At 42.3% G+C, this 24,913-nt stretch overlaps 1 protein-coding gene across 1 annotated transcript; it reads left to right on the top strand.

Moving 5' to 3' along the window:
- Nucleotides 1-443: 443 nt before the first annotated feature.
- Nucleotides 444-24,913, top strand: ANXA13 (annexin A13). Its single transcript, XM_051610809.1, has 11 exons — nucleotides 444-506; nucleotides 15,666-15,744; nucleotides 17,160-17,254; nucleotides 18,632-18,802; nucleotides 19,493-19,526; nucleotides 19,616-19,695; nucleotides 20,069-20,137; nucleotides 20,356-20,457; nucleotides 22,335-22,410; nucleotides 23,279-23,391; nucleotides 24,593-24,913. Exons 1-11 carry the CDS (start codon nucleotides 492-494, stop codon nucleotides 24,710-24,712), a joined length of 954 nt encoding a protein of 317 aa, XP_051466769.1. The 5' UTR covers nucleotides 444-491; the 3' UTR covers nucleotides 24,713-24,913.

The following is a 24,913-nucleotide window of genomic DNA, read 5'->3' as shown; positions in this document are numbered from 1 at the left end:
AAAGCAGTAAGATGCTGTTTGAAGTATTTTGTAGGAGCTGAGGATCCTCAATGACATATTAAATGCCTCTAAATCCCATAAGATCCGAGATAAACTCCTCAGAGGAGGCATCCTTCCTTCTAAAATGTCTGGAAAGCTCATGTTGGGCACTACCATGGCTGTATATTTTAAATCATTGTGATAACAATGACATAAATGAGGATGTACAGTCTCCAGGTTTATATTGTGAAATCCTGATTTTCCTTGGAGAAGTCAGCCAGTTCCATGACCAAACAGGATGTGATGTTAGATAGTAGGGATAATAAAGCCACCATGTAATGATGAATACACCCCACCTTGAAATGACTAGAATTTAAATAATGTCAGGAGTTATAGATTAACCCAGGGTTGGGTAAGATTTGGCTGCTCTAGTAAAAGTTGATTATTCTATCTGAATGCTTGTCTACTGAAGAGCAGAAGAGTTGCATCTCCTACACTCAGGGTCTGCAAAAATGGGCAGTTCACATGTAAGTAGTTACTTAATTTGCATTGTCAAGAATGCAACAATTTCCTAATTTTACTTTTGTCCATTTTCACTTTAAATGACATTCATACAGCTGCAAATTATGATTTAACATCAAAATCTAATGTAAGTGTGAGTGGGAAACTTGGATGTAGTTGGTAACATAGCTTAATTGCAGTACATGAGTAATGGAGCTATTTCTGTCACACAGTGTTTTAATGCTCATTGTGGCTTGGTTAAAAAGAGCAGCCCTTTAATTTTGAGAAAAATAAATTATGCATAGGATATCATGCAAGAACTAATTTTAGTTAGCTAAGCAAATTTGTGTGGGACCATTCTGAACACTTAAATAATTCCCCAAAGATGTATGATAAAATTCCTGTCCCAAAGGCCAACACTTTCAAAATTTGACTGAGTTTATCACTGAATAGAAGAGACAGGAGTAATTTTGAAATGTGGTGCTCACAGAAGGACCTGATTTAAATTCAGGTGTCAGAATTTACTACATCAAATTGCCATATGAGTTTTGACTGAGACAATTTTAGCTAACATTTGGTTGTTCAGTAATAAATATCTAAATCTGCATAAAGATATTTAACCTCTAAACCACCTGATTGTCAAAAGTTTGTGTGGTAGCTCTGAATGATCGGAGCTTCTGAAGTTTAAGTAGCTTGTGCTGAAGAAGTTGGGAGGTTTCACCTCAATTTTTAAAACCAATGAATAAAAGGCAATATTTACTCAGCAAATGAAAACCTACAGTCTTACAGTATGTATCAATGGAAGACAGCCTGTTTGCTGATACAGGCTAATGTTACATTGTTTTCTCTAAGATTTACATGATTTTATTGCGTTAATATTTTTCAATTCAACTTCAGCAAGGCCGAGAGAGATGCTGAGCATCTGCTGCTTTTGGACCAGCTCTCCAAGACATATTCTTTGCCAGGCTGAGCAAGAGAGCCCACAGCATTTGCACAAAGCTCCAGCTACTAAGTGAAGGAGCTTTTTGTCTCCCTGTGGAAGGGTGGATGGTCTCATCTCTGCACCATCCTTTTGTGGCCTGGCTGCTTGCATAAGGGGAAAGAACAAACCAGTAACCATTTGTGTGAGAAGGCCAAGAAGGTTCCTGCCACCCAACCCCGTGTATCCACGCAAGCACACATCATAGAGTGGTTGGCATGAACCCTGAGGGTCCTGACTCTGGACAACCCTTCACTGAAGGCAGTATAGAGCAAGCATATTCAATTTAGGTTTAAACTAGCCAGCTGAGGTCCATCTATGTCAAGAAAGATTGCAGCACTGCAGCTCAGGCAGGTTTAGCAGTTGTATAAGCTCCGTGCTGGACCAGGTACTTGGGTGCAGGTGCAGTACACCAGAGTTGTGCTTTCATGGAAAGAGGTGTGAACCCATGTCAGAAGAGAATCCCAGGATTCTGCCCATGACTCAGCTATGAATGTCCATCATTCTATTAGTCCCTAGGAAGTTACAGGTAATCTTGGAGAAATGCCTGCATCTGTATCAGAGAACAGCCTGAAAATACTATGTTCTTACCAGAGCTTTTCAGCTGCAGTCCGTTCTTTCTCCTAATCTCATGTTTTGCAACCATAGGTTCCTGAGTGTCTTACATATTGTGTTTTTTAAACCTCCAGAGCAAGTCTTACACACTCACAGAGGATATTCGGAAACCAGCCATAGGGACAACCAGTTTGTCAGCAGATGAGCCAGTAAGCACTGTTTTTATGAAGGATGAAAGTGAAAGGGGCACCGTGGTGTTGCAGCACATGTTGCTGTGCTTTATGGTGGCTTTGGGATGCACTGCAGTGCACAAAGGCAGCTCCTCTTCCATGGTTAAGACTGGCACTAGGAAGCTGGGTAAAATTGGTTTGGTTTTTTTCATTCTGTTGAGTATTGCATCTTCCCAAAATTTTGTCTGATTTGAAATTTCAGAACTGATTTCTTTTTTTTTTTTTAATAGCCCAGATTCTGCTGGGAGGAATACCAAATTAATCATCTGTGTCAATTGAGGGATTTTATTTGGTTAAATGGATTTAGGCTTTAAAACCACTTTTAAAAATGTCATTATTAAACAAAGCTCTCACTGAAAGCTAAGCATTGTTCAAACAAAAGGTTCCATTACATGGATGTTAAAATGGAACTTTTCAGCTATATCAAAATGTCTAATTTTAAAAAGGAACTTTCATCAAAATTAACATCTCCCGAACATGTTAATTTGAAAAAAAAATAAGAAAGAAATATTACTGAAAACAAAAAATTCCAACCAGCTCTAAAGTGTACCTTTTTATTAGAAACCAAGTTCTCAATTAAGAGCTGCACCTGATGCAACATTACAGCTCCAAATCTGCATATTTCCACATGCTTTTAGCTCTCTGAACTTGATCTGGTCCCTTTTTCTACAATCAAAGTTTTTGACTGCACATCTTTAGAGATTTAATGTGTCTAATTATTTTCTTTGTTTGCAGTCTTACATTGAGCTTATCTCTATTTCTGCTGTCTTCAAAATTACCACAAGTAGAATCACTCCACCTGAAAATCTGGGTAGCTGCTCTGTAAGCAAGGTGCTTTGGGGACACTTTGGGAATAACAGCAGTGCTTCGATGATATGATGGTTTGAAAAGTTAGATGGATTTTGACTTTTGTGAAATTGTGTAACTGTTTTAACCTCTGTCTCTCAAGAATCCAAGAAGACTCTTTATTCGGTTGTTCTCTGTGATGTTTGTGACTTGAATTAATCTGGGGAGTGGGCAAGTTCTTTGTTTTCAATTCAAACCATTGTTTGGCATTCTCTGGGAAACCTTTGAGTTTCATCTTCCCAATGTGAAGCAGCCCAAACCTCCTGCCAGGGAGGATTCTATAATGTAGGAAGGGAGTGGCAGGTTGTCATGGGCCAGATGGATTGAGAACTTGAATGTCAAGAAGTATAACCTGGACAACATGCCTGAGGAGTCCTCTTGGGGATAAGCTCACAAACATGAGCAGGGCCTCTGTTGCCTGTGGACATTTCTATCCTTGTAGGAATGTTTCTGTACTACAAGTATTACCACAGGGTGATTTTATTATCTCATCACAAAGCTCAACAATTGCTATTTGTTGCTTCCTCTCGCAGGCCAGTTTTCACTGACAGTTGGTTCTTGTTCAGCTCCTGGCCATAAGCCCACATGCAGCAGAAGACAGAAATACCTTCTTATTCAGCCACCCAACACTGGGGAAAAGCTGTGGCAGATTATTTTCGTTTCCATGGTCCCCTTTTAGCCAGGATATTTGCTGTTTCTTTTAAGGCTGTCCCATGAGTGTGGCTATGGTAGGTGTTAACAAGCATCTGCCCATGAAAAATTTAAGATGCATCTGTGGCAAAAAAAATTACCCAGCCAAAGTATAAAGGGTGGTTACATTTATATTTTGCATGATGTGAACAAGTCAAACAAGTCTGTCTTACTAAAATATACAAAATTCCAAAATAGCTGGACTCTTAATGCTCTTCTTTGTATACAACATTTTTAATATATTCTACCAAGTTCTGTTTTTACTGTCATAGGATCACAGAATGGTTTGGGTTGGAAGGGACTTTCAAGATCATCTAGCTCCAACCCCCCCTGCATGGGCAGGGACACCTCCCACTACACCAGGTTTCCCAAAGCCCCATCCAACCTGGCCTTGAACATTTCCAGGGCTGGGGCATCCACAACTTCCCTGGGCAACCTGTGCCAGTGTCTCACCACCCTCACACTAAAGAATTTCTTCTTAATATCTAACCTAAATCACCCCTCTTCCAGTTTAAAGCCATTACACTTGTCCTATCTCTACATGCTTTTGTAAACTGTCCCTACTGTGTCCATGTCTTTCAGCCCTGTGTAGGTATACTTAAGCCATGATAGCTTTCATGCTGGCACGTGCAAGAATTTACTTCAGTTCCATCAATGTAAACTTACCAGAACTCATCACAAATCTGAGTTGAGGTAACAAGTGTGAAAATTTTAATAAGACATAAGAACCCTTGAGCTATCTCTGTATCAAGAGGCAAGTCAGAGATTTGATATCAGCTGAAAAAGAGCCAGAACATGCCAGTTTCCGACTGTTTTAGTTACCATTATCCCTAATGCCCCAGCAGACAAAGTATTTTCCAATCAGGCATAACGGTCAATAAAATAAAAGTAGACAAGTGCATCCCCAGGAAAACAGAGTATTATTCCAGACTTGGAATTCCAAATTTCCCCTAGCTTTGCCCCCTTTTTTGCCTTTTTTAGGTAGGTATTAAAAGGAAGTGATGTGAGGCATGACTCGTGCCTAAAGACAGGCTTGGTGTCTCTGGAGATTTCTAGCATCCTTTCCAGCCTCAGCTTCAGCTGCCACTCCAAGTGAGTCAGGTCCTTCTTAGCCCTGTGCCACCTCTGCCAGCCCCATCCAAGAGCCAGGTGCTCTGGCACATCTCCAGGTTGTCTGGTTTTTAAAAGATTAATTGAGTCCTTTAGAAATAAAAGCTGTCATTTTGCAACTTTGGCATTCCCACTGCATGGTCCCCTGCTAGCTAACAGATTTTAAATGTAATCTGTGTTAAGAAGTCCCACCAACCACAGGAAGGTATGGACACATTCAAACCGGACAATGTAAAATTCAGCCATGAAACCACCCCCTCCAAACATTTTTTTTTCTCTTCATTGTACATTTACACAGATTCCTTTGCAGTCTTCAAGGGCTGTGTGGAGTGGATTACTTTCTGGGAACAGAATAACTGGGAAATTAACAGGGTGCCTGTCTGGCATAAGGAGAAAAGGCAGCAAATAGTGAAGATTGCTAAAGAGAACCCTAACTTTTATGTGGGGTGGATAACCTTCTCACTAATTTAAACAAATTTAAAAGATGAGGCTAGTAAATGGAATAACTATGTTGATGAACTAGCCAGAATCAATGTAAAGGAAATCCAACCAGCTATCACAGGAGGAGAAATTCAGGAGTGGAAAAGATTGCTTGAATGGCTCCACTGTAAAAGAGGTCATTCAGGAATCTTATACAAAGAGGCACAAGCCCATGGGTGGCCTGTCACCCATGAGCAGTGCAAGACAGTAATTTCTTCATGTGACCTTTGCCAAATCAGACTTGGGAAACATCCCCTAACAACTGAAAATTTGCCTATCAGGGAAGGAAAACCCTTGTGGTCCACATGGCTGCTTTGTCATGGGGATAAGCATGAATAAATTGAGTGGATAAAAAATTAGCCATAAACTATTATGAGATTATATAGTAACAGATATTTAGAAACAGCAGGGACGTTGTAGGAGATAGATGATTTTAATGTTGCAGTTTAAATAACTTGTCAGAGCAATTAGCATCACCGTTGCTACTTGTTTGTAATAGTAGCATGTAGTTTGTAATAATGTGACTAATTCTGTTAGGATCTTGTTGTCTCTACAGTTTTAGTCTCAGATGTAGAAAATAAGGTTATTTGCACATCTTCATTTGGAAAGAGTCCGTGAGTCATTGCAAAGGCTATTGAGTAATAATACATAACTTATACTTATTGTTTTATCCTGTATAGAATTTATCTAGAAATTGTTTTGTTCCTGATGGCAACGAACTGTCAGCAACAAGTTAGCCTGACAGTGCATGTTGCTGTTCTACAGCTGTTAAGGATCTGGGGGAGTGACAGCCTGCCTGGCAGATGGCAGGTGGCATTTGGAGACACCGACACCATTCTACGAGCAGCCAAGGAGGCAGATGGCAATTTTCCAGTTATATATTGTGGTTGACTGAGAAAATCGCTCAAACAAACAAAAATGACAGGTATGCTTTGCAAAACAGCAGAGGAAGAAACCTTGTGGTCAAAAGGACACCCGTAGTCCTTGGGGTAGCAGTGCTTGCCAATTTCCATACGACAAAAAAGGTGTTTATCAACCCCACCTTTTCATTATCATAGCACAAACCATGGTGCTTGCTGATACTGCCCCACAGCCAACATGCCACAGCTGTTCACTCCTGTTTGTTTTTAAATGTTGGTGCCCATCTACTCTGACCTGTGTGCTGAAAGCCTTTACATTTCTAGTAAATTCCTATCTGAATAACTGAGCCCAATTTGAATTTCATTGAAGAAGAACTTGCTGAAGAACATCTTTAAAGGCATGTAGCAAGAGGACAAGGGATAATGGCTTAAAACTGGAAGATGGGAGATTTACATTAGACATTAGGAGGAAATCCTTTACTATGAGGGTGAAGAATTTGGGTTTGAAGAGACAAACCCAGGCCATTCTATGATCTTTCTCCGATTCAAGAATGATAGGAGATGGTGAACCCACCATCTGCTAGCGACTAGATATCCTCACCCGTGAAGTTCAGCAAGGCCAAGCACAAGGTTCTGCACCTGGGTCGGGGCAATCCCAAGCAAAAATATAGGCTGGGTGGAGAATGGATCAAAAACAGTCTGAAGGAGAAGGACATGGGGGTGATGGTATACAAGAAGCTCAACATGAGCCAGCAACATGTGCTTGCAGCTGAGAAAGCCAACCGTGTCCTGCGCTGCATCAACAGCAGGTCAAAGGAGGTGATTCTCCCCCTTTACTTGGCTCTTGTGAGACCCCACCTGCAGTACTGTGTCCAGTTCTGGAGCCCCCAACATAAGAAGGACATGAAGCTCTTGGAGAGAGTCCAGAGGAGGGCCATGAAGATGATCCAAGGGCTGCAGCACCTCTCCTATGAAGACAGGCTGGGAGAGTTGGGGCTGTTCAGCCTGGAAAAGAGAAGGCTCTGGGGAGACCTTATAGCGGCCTTCCAGTACCTGAAGGGGCTGCAGGAAAGATGGAGAGGGACTTTTTACAAGGGTGTGCAGTGAGAGGACAATGGGTTATGGATTAAAACTGCAGGAGAGCAGATTTAGGTTAGACATTAGGAATAAAGTCTTCACTGTGAGTGTGGTGAGACACTGGCACAGGTTGCCCGGGGAAGTTGTGGATGCCCCCTCCCTGGAAGTGTTCAAGGCCAGGTTGGATGGGGCTTTGGGAAACCTGATCTGGTGTGAGGTGTCCTTGCCCATGGCAGCAGGGTTGGAGCTAGATGATCTTTAAGGTCCGTTCCAACCCAAACCATTCTTTGATCTTTCTCTGTTGCAAGAATGATAGGCTATGATGAAACCACCATCTGCTAATGACTAGATATCCTCAGCCATGAAAGGTCTTTACTGGTTAGATGAGACCTGACCTTGCCACCAATAATGGCTCTTTGTTTCTTTTGGTTCTCCACTATATGAAAGAGCTCTGTTATGTGGAAGTTTTTCTCATGGAAGTACCTATACACTGAAATGAAATGGGCTTGATCTGCTTTTCTACCCTTTCTGTTTGGTGATCTGGAGCTTTCTGAGGAAATCACCCTTTTATCCCCCAGGAGTATTTGCAGCCCCATGCCAGACTGGCAGACACAGCAGGGAACAGGACTGTGCTGGCATCCTACAGCCTTGTTGCCACAGAAAGCAGCCACAGGTCCCTGGACCCTTTGCCAGCTTGTCCAGGGCCCTCATACATCCCACAGCAAAGCCAGAGGCTCCCGGCAGAGGGGCAATCCTCTGCCTGCCAGTTCCGAAACCTCTCCAACCCACAGCTCTGAGATGTGTGATACGTGTCTGCAGGCCCTTTGCCATGGGTGAGGGAGGTATGTCACGTGTCAAGCATGTTGAATGTTACCACTGAAATGGCTTTTCCTCCTCTCTCTTGATGTTCATTCCAATCTCCGCTGCATTTCTAACTGCTGGAAGCAAGCAGATATATTTTCTATTAAGAACACATAGGTTTAAAACACGGTGACAATGTTATAAAAGAGTAATACAACTTATATGGAGCAGAAGGCCCTGACTATTCCTGCTATGCTTATATCTTCTGCTATGATCCAAAAATTGAATTCCAGTTCAAAGGGGCCTAAAGTAGCATTAAATATTGAAAAAAAAATTTAAGACTGGAAATGTCTGTGGCAGTAAGTAAGACTATTGATCAAGTACATACTTAGCGTCATGTTTTCAGTTTGTCGTTGGAAGCAGATCAGAGTCAAAATACAGCAGCCTGTTCCCATGTTTGCTCTTGTGTTTTATTCTTAACACACGGAAATGCTTGAAAATGACTGATGAGATTGGGGTTGTTTGTCACTAAGACTGTCCCTTTGTGTGGGAGTTCAGAGTTTGTTCTGCTAACAGGATGTTAATCTTGACCATATATAATGTACTAGAAGACTAAAACCACAAGATCTAAGACAACGTGCCTTTTTTTTTTTTTCCATATCCAGTACTGTTAGTCTAGTTAACCTTGGGTTCCAGTTGCATTAAAGCTCATTAATGGCTTCTGCCAGGATAAATAATTAATCTTGAGTATATGTGTCTTGATAAAAAATTAATCATGTAGGTGCTGATTTTGCCAAAAGCTCTTGTGTGATCGTATTATTTTAGACACAGTTTAACTAATGACATTAACACCTCAGTTCTGTCATTTATGATAATAACAAGGTGGCTAGATGGTGTGGGACATTTCTTGGTAGACAGAGAAAATAAACTTTCCTCTCCACACAAAAGAGAAATACAGAAAATCATACAGAATTGGAAGGCACCTTGAGATGTCAGCTCACTTATCCATTGCCTACAGCAAGATCAGCTCTGCCCAAACCAGTCCTGACAGCTCTAGCAGTGCTGAGCTGGAGGACAACTGGTTCATTTGTTGGAGATTAGGCTCCCTGAAGGTCTTTGAACTGGTGACTCACTGACCGTGCATGGTGAGCACTGAGAAATCTCAACAGGTTCCAGAATTTCCTATCTGGGATTGGTTTTCAATTATTTCGCCTCATCTGTTTTTCTGGCATTCCTGTGCTCACCATTGGGACATTATGGACTGTTTGGTGCTTGACTTCCTAAAGAAAGGGGATTTATGACACTGCAGTATGCAGGTATCTATTACCCTAGCTAAAAATATTTTAACCCACTGTACAATTTTTAGATTAATTTACCAGCAGGCTGTAGGTCTCAAAATTATTCTTAGGTGCCTGTTACATTTCTTGAAAATCTTGAGAAGGGAGAGACTGCCTTAGGAATCCCCTGAACAAAAGACTGAGGCATGAGCTCAACTCTTAAAAAGACACCAGGGATGCCTGTGCCCATCACAGGAACTGCTTCAGCTGCAGAAGGCAGTGGAGAACCAAAATCAGCCAGACAGGAGATGTCAATCAGTGGGCAACCAGGCAGAGGGTTTTCTGGTGCTCACCTTTTTGGTAGAAAGGAAAAACTCAGATTGTTGCACATGGAAGTGTCTTATGTCATTCATTTTAAAACCCCAGCTTTCTCCAATGTGTTTTTGTGAACGTAATTAAATATATGTGAAGAATAAGAAAAATGGTGAATTATCTGTGGTGTGATTCTGTTGCCTGCCTCCAGTAACCACTGGAGATGCTCTCAGGTATGTGAGACACCCACGCTGGGTTGACAGATGCAGGCCCCCCAGGAGAACATACATTTCTGACAGGCAGCAGGCAGCTTGATCCAGGGCATCTCTAACAGCACCAGATAGCTATGTTTAGATAACAGAATATTGCCCTAAATTTTATTCCAGACCCCACTCAAGAGCATGGCTGGGTCTGTCTGCCCCTTCTGTGTGCTGCTGTCTTGAGATTTATTTTTATTTCTGTTAAGCCAAAGAAAAACAAAAACAGCAACCAAAGAGAAGCTTGAAATTAGACATCCACTAAATAAAGCACATAATATAGACCTGGCAAAAATGAAGACTGGGGTAGGCACTCGACATCCAGCTCTTTTTAGAGCTCTGCCCATAGCTATTAGACCCACATCTCGACTGCTCTGCTCAGCTGCCACATCCCTGCTGGCTTTTCCTAGTAATTTGCTTGTAAGGGTCATCATCTGCATTTCCCCATGTACATTATCAGCATCGATCTGTATTAAAGCTGCAGTGGGTGAGCACTGTCAGCAGCATCCTGAGCTGCTACCCCTTATGATGTTTTGATGTTATTCCTCTATCAGCCTCTGTTCCCAAGCACGATCATGGCATCTGCTTAAGATGATGGAAGTAGAAAAATAGATGAGATTGCTCAGCTGTATTATCTGCTGTTTTCAGGTAGGGTACCTTGTGTGTCTTTTGCAATACAGAAAGCTACCTGGCACACTCATGATAGTGTTTCTTTTGTTCTTGTCTACTGATCAAGGAGTGTTTTATCTCTACTGCAAGCTTAATGTCTTTAGCTCAAGGAAGATAATAGATTTTGTCTTCAGATATGTTTGCAATGTATTGCAGTGTCCCACCATTTCTAACTACTGATGTCCTCAATCCACCAGAGCTCTTATTTCTCCCTTCCATGTCTTTCTTGGTTTTGCTGACCTTTTTGTTAGTTTATTTGTGCACCATAAGGGCTCTGCATGCAGAAATATCAAAGACCAGTCTCTAAATGCTTCCCTAAGGATTGCAGACAATCTTCAACTATAAACTCATCTTACAACTCCTTCAAGTCAAATATAATTTGCAGTAGGAAAAACTACTTGATATGCTTTGCAACAAGGTAGAAGTGCTAGTGTGAGATCAATTACAAACTATCCAGTTTAACAGAACTAAATCTGTGTCAATTCTAGCCAAAATTGCATGGAAAAACAATGTATAAAATATGCTTGAGTGAGTTTAAGCTGAGGAGCATTGTTAGCAGAAAACCAAGTGGAGACAGGCCATGAATACAGTTGGCTGAAAGGGAAAAGAGTTTCTTATCATCAGAACTCCAGTTACACTAATTAATATAGAAATATTGGAGAGAAATGTAGAAGAAAATGAAATAACAGATTAGATGGAGCTGGACCAAATTACAAGTGAAAGTTCCCTTACATCCTGCATTCAGCTGCAAAATTTGTATGCAAACTGTCTACCTGAGATTTCAGACTCCTATTTTCAGACTCCTTCAACTCACTCTTAAACAAAAACTTCATTAAAGTGACTCTGCCCATATTTCTTTAAAAATACCTACAAGTTACAAATGGTATGAAACATCAATTTATTTTGCCATTTATCCCTTCCAGGAAAATCCATCTGTCAAAATCCACAGGGTAGGAAGCAGTAGAGTTCTGAAACAGCTCTCCCCCTCCTGCATGGGAAGGCTGTATCAGTGGGCAAGATCGAGGCAAGAACACAGCAGGTAGTGAATTTTTATCAGGGCTTTCCAGATGACTCAAGAATTGGCCTTGACAATCACCCACCCATTGTATCAGACTTCCTGTCTCTACAGCTGATGCTAGTATCACACACAATATCATAGGAATGCTATCTCCCAGGCACATCATTAATGTTTTACAGTGATTTATTTGAAGATGGAGGCCTTAGACACAATAGATTTCTCTAGTGCCTTAAAACAAACGTGGCCTGAACATCATTTTTAGACAGTCTTTCCTTCTGTTCTGCATTATTTTTTCCTTTGAAAAGCAAAACGTTGATGCATGGATCCTGGTAAATCCACAATGTTATTTCAGCACTTTTCCCTGTGTTTTGTGCCCTAGAATCATAGAATCATTAAAGTTGGAGGGGACCACAACGATCTTGAAGTTCCAACCCCCCTGCCATGAGCAGGGAACTCCACCACTAAACCAGGTTGCACAAAACCTCATCCAGCCTGGCCTTAAAAACCTCCAGGGATGGGGCATCAACAACCTCCCTGGGCAACCCATTCCAGTTCCTCACCACCCTTAGAGTGAAGAATTTCTTCCTAATATCTAACCTAAATCTCCCCTCTCTCAGTTTAAAACCATTACCCCTTGTCCTATCACTATCTTCTCTGATGAAAAGCCCCTCCCCAGCTTTCCTGTAGGCCCCTTTCAAGTACTGGAAGCTGCTATAAGGTCTCCCTGGAGCCTTTTCTTCTCTGGACTGAACAGCCCCAACTCTCTCAGCCTGTCTTCATAGCAGAGGTGCTCCAGGCCTTGGATCACCTTGGTGGCCCTTCTCTGGACCCTCTCCAACAGGTCTATATTGTTCTTGTGCTGAGGGCACCAGAACTGTACAGAGTATTCCAGGTGAGGTCTCAACCAGAGCAGAATAGCAGAGCAGAATCCCCTCCCTGTCCCAGCTGGCCACACTTCTTTTGATGCAGCCCAGGACACAACTGGCTCTCTGGGCTCCAGCACACACTGGTGGCTCATGCTGAGCTTCTCATCAACTACCACCCCCAAGTCCTTCTCCTCAGGACTGCTCTCCAGCCATTCTTCCCCCAGCCTGTATTTGTGCCTGGGGTTGCTCCAACCCAGGTACAGGACCCTGCACTTGGCCTTGTTGAACTTCACGAGGTTGGCACTGGCCCACCTCTCAAGCCCGTCAAGGTCCCTCTGCATGGCATCCCTTTCCTCTAGGGTGTCAACCACACCACACAGCTTGGGATCATCAGCAAACTAGCTGAGGATACACTCAATCCCACTGTCCATGTCTCCAACAAAGATGTTAAACAGCATTATTGTCCTTTTTTGCTGATTTTTTAGCTACTTCAACAACTCTTTATGACTCTAGAATAACTTTAGTACTGGCTGCCTAACACAGAAAGCAAAATAATCATAGCTTTATGTCACCATCATTTACTCTCTTCAAATATTCTGTGTACCTTGTTCCTTTAAACAGCTGCTTTCCATGTGGCACAGCAGGGATAGCCTCTGCAGCTTACAGTGTCCATTGGGATTGCTCCAGATACAGATGCAGGAAGTAATGAAGAGCACATTACCCAGCATAGTGGTAACTCTGACAATACTGACAGGCCTATCTTAAAATATTGTCTGAAATGTTGAAAACACTTTGCAAAGCCTGATATTACGGAGAGGGGAAAACTGTACTGGCACCACATAGTGCTGTCTGTAGGGCACACTCAGTGGAACAGGCAGCAGAGCATCCTCCTGAATGCTATTGCATGATGCTCATTGAATCCACCACATGCTGAGGAGCACCTGGACCACTACTTGTGTCAACACCATGCCTGTGTGACTGTCCAGTAAAGAGGTCCATTGTGCATGCATCATTTGCATCCTGGGGCTGTATATCCAGAATAAACATTTGTTGTATTGTGGGATCCCATTATTCTGTTCCTCCAAATTCATGACCCACCGAGTCTGGTTAGTTGGTGGGGGTTTTTTTGGTGTGGGTTTTTTTGTTTGTTTGTTTGGGCTTTTTTTGTATTACAAGAACGAAGGTGAATTTTGTTCTCACAGGAATGAAGATGAGGGTGGAGCAATCAGAAAAGAAGGAAGAAATTAGAGCTGCTTAATTTTCAGGCATGTTGTGCAAAGAGTATCTTTTGTACATGATTCCATCAAAGGAGAAGCACGTACATCCTATCATAATAGAAAAATGTGAATGTAATTATTTTTGGATAAAGACAGTGATCAGTGCATCTGTTGTCTAACTTCATGCTTTTTCCTTTCCTTTTTGACGTTTTCTTAGACATTTGAAGACTGTTAAATAAAATCTCCCACTAGAAAATATTACTTATATGCACCTACTTCCACCGTATTTGAATGGTTTAGAGAAACATGTGTGTAAGAGTATGTGCAGCACAGGTTTACAAGCAATATTTGTGATAATGATGTGGCAATGGAAGTGTTACTTTGTGCTGTAGAGACCAAGAGAAGTTACTGCCTTGTTACTGTACCTTATTAATTTCTATAAAACCAGTTCTCAGTGTCATTGGGATGGCTGCACCACAGCAGCTGCCATTAGCAGTAAGTTGTATCCTAGCTGCTAACTGCATCAGAAAGGCCAGGTACCTAAATGGTATTTAGTCTGTCACACAGATACATTGCTAAAGCAGTGTAGGGACTGGATTTGGGTTTTCTCCTTCAGAAAATACCCTTTGTCTTTTGACAGAAGACTCCCTTATTCAGAGCTGTAGCTCTTCCATCAGAGCTAATAGATCACAACATGAAACTTTTGAAGAATACCAACAAACAGACTTCCTGGCTATATGTATACTTGTAAGTAAAACAGTTTGCTCTCTAGCCAGTTGGGTACATGGCCCACAGCCATATGGATGAATTCTCTTTATCCCACAAGCAGAATGTTCTTGTGCTTAATATCTTTCAGGAATCATCTTTGCCCTGTGCTGTCCCCAAGGACAAGGAGGTTTATCAGCCATTTAGCCTCTTCTGCTCTTCAGCAGGATGGTGGCATTTTCAGAACAGCTTAAGAGAAGACTGCCATTCCCAGGGGTGTCATAACCCTTAATTTAGTGGAGAGCAGAGTGCCATGCCCTGGGGTATCATAACCCTTAATTAGCAGTGGTGGTGCCAGTGCCTGGCAGCCCTGCAAAGCAAATAGCCTGCTCCATGTGTTGGTATTTGAATGGAAATGCCAAAGCACTTGAACATTTAGAACCCTCAAGTACAAGGTGTGCATCCAGTTCTACCGGATTTAGGAGCCTATAACCTATTTGATAGTATTCTTTGAGAGTTTAGGCACTGAAAAGATCTGATTTGTTGTATTGGAGAGGTTGAACATATTGCTGGTTTCTGTTTGCATGGATATGTCAGGCTGTAAAGTGCTTCTGCAGCTGTGGACTTTGAGTTATTATCCCCAGTAGATTTTGCTCAAGGTAACTACACTTACTGTTTTACCAAAATTAAAAAAAAAAAACAACACAACAACAACAAAAAAAACCAACAGCTTTCTCACATTATGTATTTCCAATTATCTTGTTTGCATGAATGCATCAACAAAAGAAAGATTTGTAGGACCAGTTTTTGTTCAGCTGATTGGGATTGTAACTCCTGCTACTTACAAATGTACTGCAGAGGTGGGGCATGGTTCTGTATGCATCTGATAAGGTGTTTATATTGGCTTATTGTTCCAAGTGGTACAAACAAAAAATATTTGAGCTGGCATAAAGATGCTTAGGATGAAGTTCTTACCTTTAAATTATTTGAATAAGCCTGAACTGGCAGAACAAAGTTATACAGGATCAGCACCATGTGTGATGTGGTGACAACTGTGGATTCATTCTTGTAGCCCTAGTGTTAGATCCTGTATTTCAGCCAAGCCCAGCATGAACTTCATGGTTTAGGTAGTATGAACAAAGATCAAGCAAGAACTCAGTCCTCACTGCTGTAATTCAGAGAAACTAATGCAAAATTCTTTGCTATGTATCATCTATTGTGTCTCCGTTTTCCTAGTCAACCAATAAACGCCATCATCATGGTTTTGATGCAGAACGAGATGCCAAGAAATTACATAGTGCCTGCAAAGGAGCAGGTAAGAAAGCTCTTGTTATTTACACAAAGGGCAATTCAAGCTTATAAAGAGCATATACCTAAACTTAGGGCAAAATAACTGTTTCAACCAGTTTCAGGTAATCTCTACGCTTTCTGTCACTTATTGACTCAAAGAACATGCACACCTGTGAAGTTTTATATGATTAAGATAAATGGGAAGCTAGTTTATTCCTCAAAGACTGGTAAGATCGAATTGGATAGTTGCTTGGCTCCAGGGGATTGGGATAAACATGACATTTGCTCTCTGCAATAGGAACATCAAGTTATCAAGGCTGATATGTAATGGGGTGCAGCTAGTCAAGTCAGATTAAGGTCATGGTTATATGTCCTTTCCCAGGCCTTCAAGGACCAAAACCATGACTACCTCCATAAGCTCATCAGAGCCCACTGCAGCTCCATCAGCTGGAAGGAGTATATGATGATTCTCCTTGAGATGCATTGGTTATTTTTAACAAAAAGTATTTGCTCCCACCATCTTCTAAAGTAGGTTAAAGTAAGGTGGCTGGCTGGCTGTGTGTAAATGAGGAAGGCACAGAATTTATGGGATCTTCAGGTCCATGGAGGTGACAATATCCAGCAGAGGAAGAGCAGCCAGGCAGCAGGCACATGAGAGCAATAAGTTCACTCCAGGCATTTGCACAGTAAACATGTATTTAAGCATTTCTTCCTCGTATAGCACTGACATTCAGAATCAGTTAAGTGCTGAATTTTAGGAACTGTTCTTGTTCTATGAACTGAGCCCTCTCAAGCCATTTCCCCAAAGGACTGTCCTACCAAGAGTTTAACCTCACATTGTCATATAGGTGTGCTTTTCCCTCTAAAATTGGACCTGCCTCAGTTCTAAGCTGGTGCCAAGCAAAACAGCATCAGCAGAGACTCAAACCATGAAAGCTGGTTCCCGCTCCTCTTCCTGACTCCACTTAGGACACATCACAACCTATTTTGTGCAGGCTGTATGTTCAGGCTGTGGGTTAATGCAGCTGATTTAAACACATCCTCACCTATCCTGGCCTGTGCCAGCACAAGCATTCACATGCTTGATGAATTGGACCTGATGGCTGACCCTTGGGACTACTCAAACAAGCACTGCCACCAAAAACGTGCAGGGGCACTGGTATAACCCTGATTTTAGGAGTAGTGTCTGACTTTCTCAAACCAATGACTCAATTTCCCTGATAAAATATGAGCAGTCCAAGTTGGTGGACTTCTATTTGATGGTCTGATTATTGTAACTGACTACAGTTAAATAGATCCTCAAAGGAATCTTAGATGCTACAAATCCTGAAGTTGGCACCAGTGGGGATATATGTTAACAATTTTTTTCTCTTTAGAGATCATGTTTTCTTTCCTCTGGAGTCCTGTTTAAATAATTCCTGTGCACAACTTCTTTTTCAGGAACTGATGAAAAGAAAATTATCGAAGTTTTGTCAAGTCGAACATCAGAGCAGAGGCAACAGATAAAACAGAAGTACAAGGCTCTGTTTAACAAGGTATTTAAAAATAAATGGCCTCTCTGCTTCAAACCACATTCCTGCTAGAAATATAGCCTACAGGCCTCTGCTTTTGAAAATATCAAGGACCTAGAGGATTTAAGGAGAACATGTTAGTTTCTGATTCAGCAGATTTTATCTCCTAAAATACCAATTATATTCCTAATCTTAGGATTCAGAGTCTTACTGAAATCAGCCTTAATCATATCAGAGGATTTTAATCAAAGTTGGGAGAGCTAGAAAAGAATTCATAACTGAAATAAAAAATATTTCAGCTTATGTTCATCTTCGGCACATTCAGGAAAAAGAATTACTGTAAAAGGGAAATTTTAAGTCAGAATCCCTCTCAGACCAGATGTAAATTCAGAGGAACTATTCAATCTCACATTATTATATTTTTGGTGAGTTTAATAATGTAGTCTTGAATTCTTCCAGTGATGAAAGAGAATTCACATTGTAAAACTGAGGAATCTCACTGGGCTGTTGATTTCTGGAGGAGACATCCTGGTTGCCTCAGCACGTAGCAACCCTTCTGGCTCCCCTGGGCAGCCTGAATCTCTCAGGGAGGAGACAACCATTTCACTCTCCTGCTGCTTGAGGAAGCAACATTCATGGTGTTGAAACTGCTCCAACACCCATGTCAGTCTGACTTCCTAGATTGAGTGTTGACTTTATATTGTGTAAGAGGATATTTAAGAACAATAGCTTTAGAGCTGGGCTTCTCATCTGTTGGTCTGAACTTGTCAAGTACTTCCTGTACGACAGGAAATGGTAATTGCAGATGGTGCTTCACATAAATCATCAGCAGGCATCCTTCTCAGTGTATGTACACTAGAGAGCTCTCAAGACTCTACTAAATTTTGAATTAAGTAGATCATATCATGGAGATCATATCATATACATTTTTTTGGTGGAAAAAATGCTGATTGCTCAGCACAGAGCATTCTATAGAAAATTGTTGCTTTTTCAAATAAGTCAATTTTAACCAAAAACTGGAAGAGAAGTTTGGTAAGTTTGATCCCTTCTCTTGCAGCTCTTTCAAAGCGGGAAGTTTCTGTGTTGTGTTTCAGAGTAAAGTCTCCTGTTAAGCTTTTAAAAACACTAGTTTGCATTGATTTAAGCAAGTAAGAATCAAAACTGGAGTGATATGGGCTGGTATTCAAAGATGGGACAATAATTTCATTCAATATGAAATAAAAATGTCTAGGGAATTTATTTGGAAAAAAAAAAGTCTATGTATTTAAAAGCTTCTTTATGGGTTTTGTGCCTTTTTGGTGCAGAAGAAACTTTGTAACGATGAAATTCCTCAAAATAAATGTTAAAACCCCTCCAATCCCACCTCAGCTTTTGCCCTAACCATTCTGACTGTCCCTGCAGGACTTGGAAGAGGTCCTGAAGGGAGACCTGAGTGGGAATTTTGAAAAGACCGTGCTGGCTCTGCTGGACCTGCCCTGCGAGTACGAGGCCCGAGAGCTTCGCAAGGCGATGAAGGGCGCGGGGACGGACGAGTCGCTGCTCATCGAGATCCTCTGCACAAGGAACAATAAGGTTGGGACATCATCCCTCACCTTCCTTTGGTACCAGGGCAAAGAGCTCGCCAAGACCGTCCCCTGGGAGGAGGAGGAGGGATCAGAACATCTTCCATGGCTCAAATGCCTGTTGTCAGTAATTGTAGCTGTAAGGTTGCCACACCAGGGCTGAAAGTCTTTCAGAAGTTAAGAGCAATAAAATGTCAGTTTCTCCTTGGTCCTACTTATACGTGCCATGGATGGCACAGAGGCAGCACTGATGAGAGAGAAAACTCCAGGTGCCTGTTAAAGGCAATTTTGACCCTGCTGTGACATCCTGAGGTGGCTCCTGCCAGATACAGGATCACAATTCTCTTCAAAAAGCCCTTTAGCTTATGCCTAATGGCAAGTGAAACCAGAGGGACTCCTGCAGGAGTCAGGCATCCCTCAAAATGCTGTTCTGAACTGGGCTGGGTTTGAGAAGTGTCTGCACTGTGGGGAGTCCCAGCATGAGCAGGGAGTCAGAATTTGGCTTCTCATCCTGCCTCCTCATCTGTCACACCTCAAGCAACACAGGCATGGTACTGACTACCTAGGGTTTTGTTTGCTCATTTATTTGTTTGGGTTTTTTCATAAATAATTTCCCCTTGTTTTTATTTATTTATTTATTTATTTATCTGTTCATTTTATTTATTTATTTATTTATTTCCCTGTTTGCTTATTTTCCCAGGAGATTGTAAACATAAAGGAGGCATACAAACGACGTAAGTAGTGTTGTCTTTCAAACACCTTCATTTAAAGCCCTTCTGACACAGGGTGAATCCTCACAGTTTGGTGTTTTTTTTCCTCACAGTCTTTGATAGGGATCTAGAGTCTGACGTTAAAAGTGACACAAGTGGCTATCTAGAGAAGATATTAGTCACTGTGCTACAGGTAAGGCTGGGGGCTTTCCTCATTTGCATCGACCTAATAGAGATATTTCTTTTTCTCTATCCTGTATACCCTATGTAATCATAGTAAGTATTTGCTGTTACTTATAATAATGGAATTAGTATATGTAATATAATAATGAAGTAATTTGAATAAGCAAAAGGGGTTCTTCAGAATTAGAGCTCCAATATTTATAGCTTGAACAGACTATTCAAAACTGTCCACCCCGTGCCACCATGCCCCATTACTAGCTGTCAGCAGATGGCAGCAAAACTATAACCAAAACGTTTGTGAGTACCACGAGCTGACAGCCTTCCCTCCTACATGCAACCAGTATTTCCTCTGTTATTTTTTACTGTCATGTCCTTTCCTGTAGGCAACCCGAGATGAGACCCAACAGGTCAATGCAGAACTCGCTGAGCAAGATGCCACAGATCTCTATAAAGTAAGTGCCAGAGCAGAAAAGTCCCCGATTGCACCACTTTGTGCAGCAAGAGCTGCCTCGGGGGTGACTAACCACACCAAGCATGAGGGCAATGACAGTGTGAGGAGAGCAAACAAGGGGGACACAGGCCGGAGCTTGGTGCATCAGGGGCTCTGGCTGATGTCTTGTCTCTACTGTGAATGAACAAGTGCTTCAAAAAAATAACATGCTATCTTAAGGCAGGAGAAGGCCGCTGGGGAACAGACGAGTTGGCTTTCAATGCAGTCTTAGCAAAGAGAAGCTATAGTCAGCTGAGAGCTACTTTTCAAGCTTATGAAAAGGTGAGTTATTCATTTCTGCAATGTGGGTTCATGGGCCTGACATGTAGTTTGCAGACCCTACAATGACATGTAGAGCAGGCAATCCTTTCTTTGCCATTTTAAAACTTCTTGAATGCTTTAAGAATATTGGAAAATGTTTTTATACAACTGGATCCTGATCTCATGGAAATAGGGGATAAAATCTGTATCTTCTGCCAGTGAAGACCCTATCCCCCCTTCATAATCCACACAACATCCAGCCAAATAAATGTTGTGATGCTCTTTCCCTCCCACAGCCACACGACAGCAGATGTTCCCACCCCTGCAGGAGGACTGGCAAAGGGACAGTTTCACAAACCCCTGCCCTGAAGCAGGGGTTTGCTTTTTCTAGTCTTTTCCTCTCCTTCTCCAAAGCAGAGCCTGACAAGGTCTCTCTCCTCCTGATGCCCCTGCTTCTCACACTCATATTGGCTGGGCAGAGGCACATCTCCAGCCTCTTCCTTTCTGCCTGCACTGAGCATGCAGCCCGTGCAGGTACTTTGCCACACTTCCCTCTGTCTCTAAGAATAATGGTGCTTCTCCCCACCAGGGACATTTTACTCATTCCTGGTCCTGGAACCCACCTCCACTGAGACCTCTTACCTGGAAATGACCTGTGACAGTCAAAGCAATGGGAGATCCAGGGTCCTTCTCCTGGCAGTGAGGTGGAAGCTCAGAAGAGACATTTATTCTTGGGAGTGGGTCCGCTCTCCAGGCTCTGGTTCACAGTCCTGAACTTCCCTAGGATGACTCTGAGTTCACCAGAAGACTGTAACCCCAGGCACTGATGATGAAAAAAAACAACAACAAAAAAACCAAACTTGTCAAGGCCATATTTCAGTGTCAGCATTACAAGGAACCCTTACGTTGGAAAAATGTTTGCAGTTTTATCCAAGTTTTGGTTTGCTGCTGGCAGAAGAGCAAACCCAGTCACTAACTGATACTCTCTCCCTCACAGTGGCCCAAATTCAGGGAGTTCAGTTAAATGCTCCCGTAGCCAAGCTACCTTGGATTTTTGTTTCCTAAAGCCCAGATCAGGTTGCCCAAACCAATCCACCACATCCTGCCTGGCTGTACTTGAAGTAGACATGGGCCAAGATTAGAGCCCTTCTCTGCAGCTGGAAAGATAAATAGGGTAAGATCTAAACCAGGCTGGGAGTTTCCAGAACTTAAGCCTAGATCCTCAGAAGGTTTCCTTGCCTTCTTGTACGCATGGTCTCCTAGCTCTGATCTAAAAGTCCACTATGATCTTGAACCATGCAGGGCCATCCTGATAGGCAAAACAGAGTGAGGTAAAAGCCTTTGAAGATCATGAAATTCACACAAGTTGAGATAAATGGTTTTAAAGTGGCAATCTGTTTTTCGCCTTTCCTACAGACAAAAACTTGGGAACAACTGCAGTGCTTGTAAATTTTCCCTGGGAAGCCAGACAATAAGCAACAAAACTTCATAGAGCTGGTAAAGCTCCAAAAATTATCTTATTTGTGTGGAAGCCATCCAGAGCCTTTGATAGAGGGGTTAGAGAAAGCTTGAACTGTTTGTCCTTGCTAGGGGTCTAAAAGAAGCTGCTTTGTCCTAGAAGCCCTCAGTTACATGTGACTGCTTGATTTAGGTTGTCCAGCTCTTAACTGTTGTGCCTTACCTGGCTGCAGAGACCTTCTTCTCTTGGTGCCAGTGGATCTGTGAGAACTTACACCAAAGGAAGACTTCATTTGCCCTTGAATTGCTCCCTTGGAAAAGCTCTGTAGGATCTGAATTGGCCTTTTGCCATTGCATCCTAAAGCTGATGCTGGTTTTATGATAGTGGAATGACATGTACAGACAGCAGCTCTGATGGCTCTTTTTTGTTGTCCTTGTAGGTGTGTGGGAAGGACATAGAAGAATCCATTAAAAGTGAAACATCTGGAGATCTGGAGAAGGCTTATCTCACTCTTGGTAAAAAAAAAAAAAAAAAAAAAAAAAAAAAAAAAAAAGTGTCAAAAGCTTTATTTTCTAGTTCTTCCCATCATCTCACATTGGTTCTTGGGGTCTGTGTACAGTCTGACAGCAGCTATTGAGATAGCCCTAAACTGAGCTGATGTATCTGCCCGGAAAAGAAAAGCCAGGTTTCAGTAGCAATTTGGACCCCTTGGCTTTAAAAATAGAATTTGGTAGACACAGCTTCTCTCCATGCAGCTAAATTATTTGCCCTCTAACACACGGTGGCCATTTCCAAGCTTTCCCTGAGGACATGGCTGATGATAACTTCCAGTGGCTGCCTGGGCATCGTTGGAAGTGTCCTAGGCAGCCACCACAAAAATGTACAGGGTCCTCAACAGCAATTTAGCACTTGGAATGACTGTGACTGGTACTTAAACCTGTGCCCTGGCTCTGATTAACTTACTGCCATTGCTTTTATCCATCTGGGCCTGGACTCTCCCAAATCTTGCTCCCTTGAACTACAGAGTAAGCAGTTATCCCAAGAACAGATGGACAATAGGAGCTCCAGAAGGGCAAATGCTTGTTCTCATTTGTGTAATTTTCACTGTGGAATGGCAGAGTACTTAGTGCTGATCACCCCACAGAGTAACATGCTTTCCCTGTGTGGGAGTGTGCATGCATCCCTGTGCAGACTCCAAGCCTTCTCCTTGCATACGGGTAGGGACCAGTCACAGAATGAGAGCCCTACCAGGTCATATGTCTGTCTGAGCATAAACCCTAAGGAGTCGCCTTTATTTCTTGCTTATTTATTTCCTTCTCATTAAAGATATATCACAAAGTGTAAAAATATAAGTATAATGAAGTCTCCCACTGTTTTCTCTAGTCAGCTGTGCCAAAGACTGCCCAGGTTATTTTGCTACACTTCTGCACAAGTCGATGAAAGGAGCTGGGACTGATGAAGACACCTTGATTCGCATCCTTGTGACCAGGGCTGAGGTAAGACACCCTGCAACCTGCAATGCCTCTCATCAGCTCTGGGAGAAATACAAACGTGGAGGGTATGGAGTGAGTCCTGGCAGGTCATGTGCTCAGTCAACCCATTTCAGCCCAATGACACCAGTGGTCACACTCTGCTTTTGTACCCAGGCAACTTTAATTTTGATATTGCACCTATTTCTGTTTTCAAAAGAACTAAATCAGAAAGCATGCAGGAAATTTCAAGTGGAATCAACTGTACCTGGTTAAAACCAGCCCACAAGGAAGTCTGGCCCTGATGGGATGTTAAAAGTAAATTCCTAGTTAAGCAATGATAAATCAGCACTTCCTAAATTGAGAATTGCTTATAAATGTATGTTCCCAATTATCTCTGATTCCAGCTGGGAAAAACAGGTGGGGAGGAGGGAAGAAAAACAAAGAGCCAAAGGAGATAATTGTCATTTGAAAAAGAACAAAACTGCACAAGACATTTGAAATCTTAAACACAGTCTTTAAGTCTTCCTTCCATTTAAGCTGTGGACGTTGTAACCTCAGGACTGCTTCAGTCTTGACACAGAAGTCATTCACAGGGACAAGGAGAGCATATTTCTCAAAGACTGGCAGTGTGAGAAATGAGGCTTCAGGGTTGTCTCACTGTTAAGCCACAGTCCAATAATGATAACATTTAAAACCCCAGTGATAAAGACCGGAACTGTGCCATGGGTGCCTTTTCACAGCAAAGCTAGAGACGAGGCATTTAATTCTCACCCCTGTAGTAACCAGAAAATTACTTCTGTGGATGGAACAAAACTCTCTTTTAGCCATACTCCCAGAAGTGCCTCTTTCCCTGCTTGCCACATGGACTGGCCTCAGGAGCTCACAGCAACCTGTGCAACTTTCTCCAGCACGGAGGTCATGCCTGCACAGCAGCACTGAGTGAGGGGCAGAGTTGCCCCCAGCCACCCCAGCACAGCTCTCCACACAGGCCCTTACCCCTCTTCACAGCTAGTGTCCCCTCACCACACCATCTGACATGGGCTTACCTCCAATCCAAACTTTAAGCTGAAAGTCCTCCAAGGCTTTTAGACCTCCTGCTTTCTCCTCTCCTCCTCCCACTGGGTGCGGTGGACCTTGGATCAGACCCCAGGGGTCCTGGTAGGAGCAGGGCATGTTAAACAAATCACATCCAGCTCTTCTAAAGAGGCTCTTGGTATCTCCTCAGAGTGACCTGCCAGCAATAAAGGAGAAGTTCCAGCAAATGTACAAGAAGTCGTTAGCTGAAGCTGTCCGATCTGATACCTCTGGGGACTTCAGAAAGTTGCTGCTGGCTATTTTGCACTAAAAAGCCATCAAGAATGAAGAGGCATGCTGAGCAGCCACCTCTTGATTAGTTTCCAAAATAGCATCCAAAAAATGTGGCATTAGCACAAAGAAAAAATATCCAATTTATTTTCTTTCCAGCTGGGAAATGTGTTGCCAAGTAATGCTGGACGTGAGGTTTATGTTATGGCTATCTCGCCAAATGTCCTTAAGCAATAAAGAC

Source organism: Apus apus, chromosome 2 (genome assembly GCF_020740795.1).
Source record: "Apus apus isolate bApuApu2 chromosome 2, bApuApu2.pri.cur, whole genome shotgun sequence".
Taxonomy (NCBI): domain Eukaryota; kingdom Metazoa; phylum Chordata; class Aves; order Apodiformes; family Apodidae; genus Apus; species Apus apus.
Note: the sequence above shows the minus strand (reverse complement) of the source record. Positions and strands in the feature narration are given on the sequence as shown.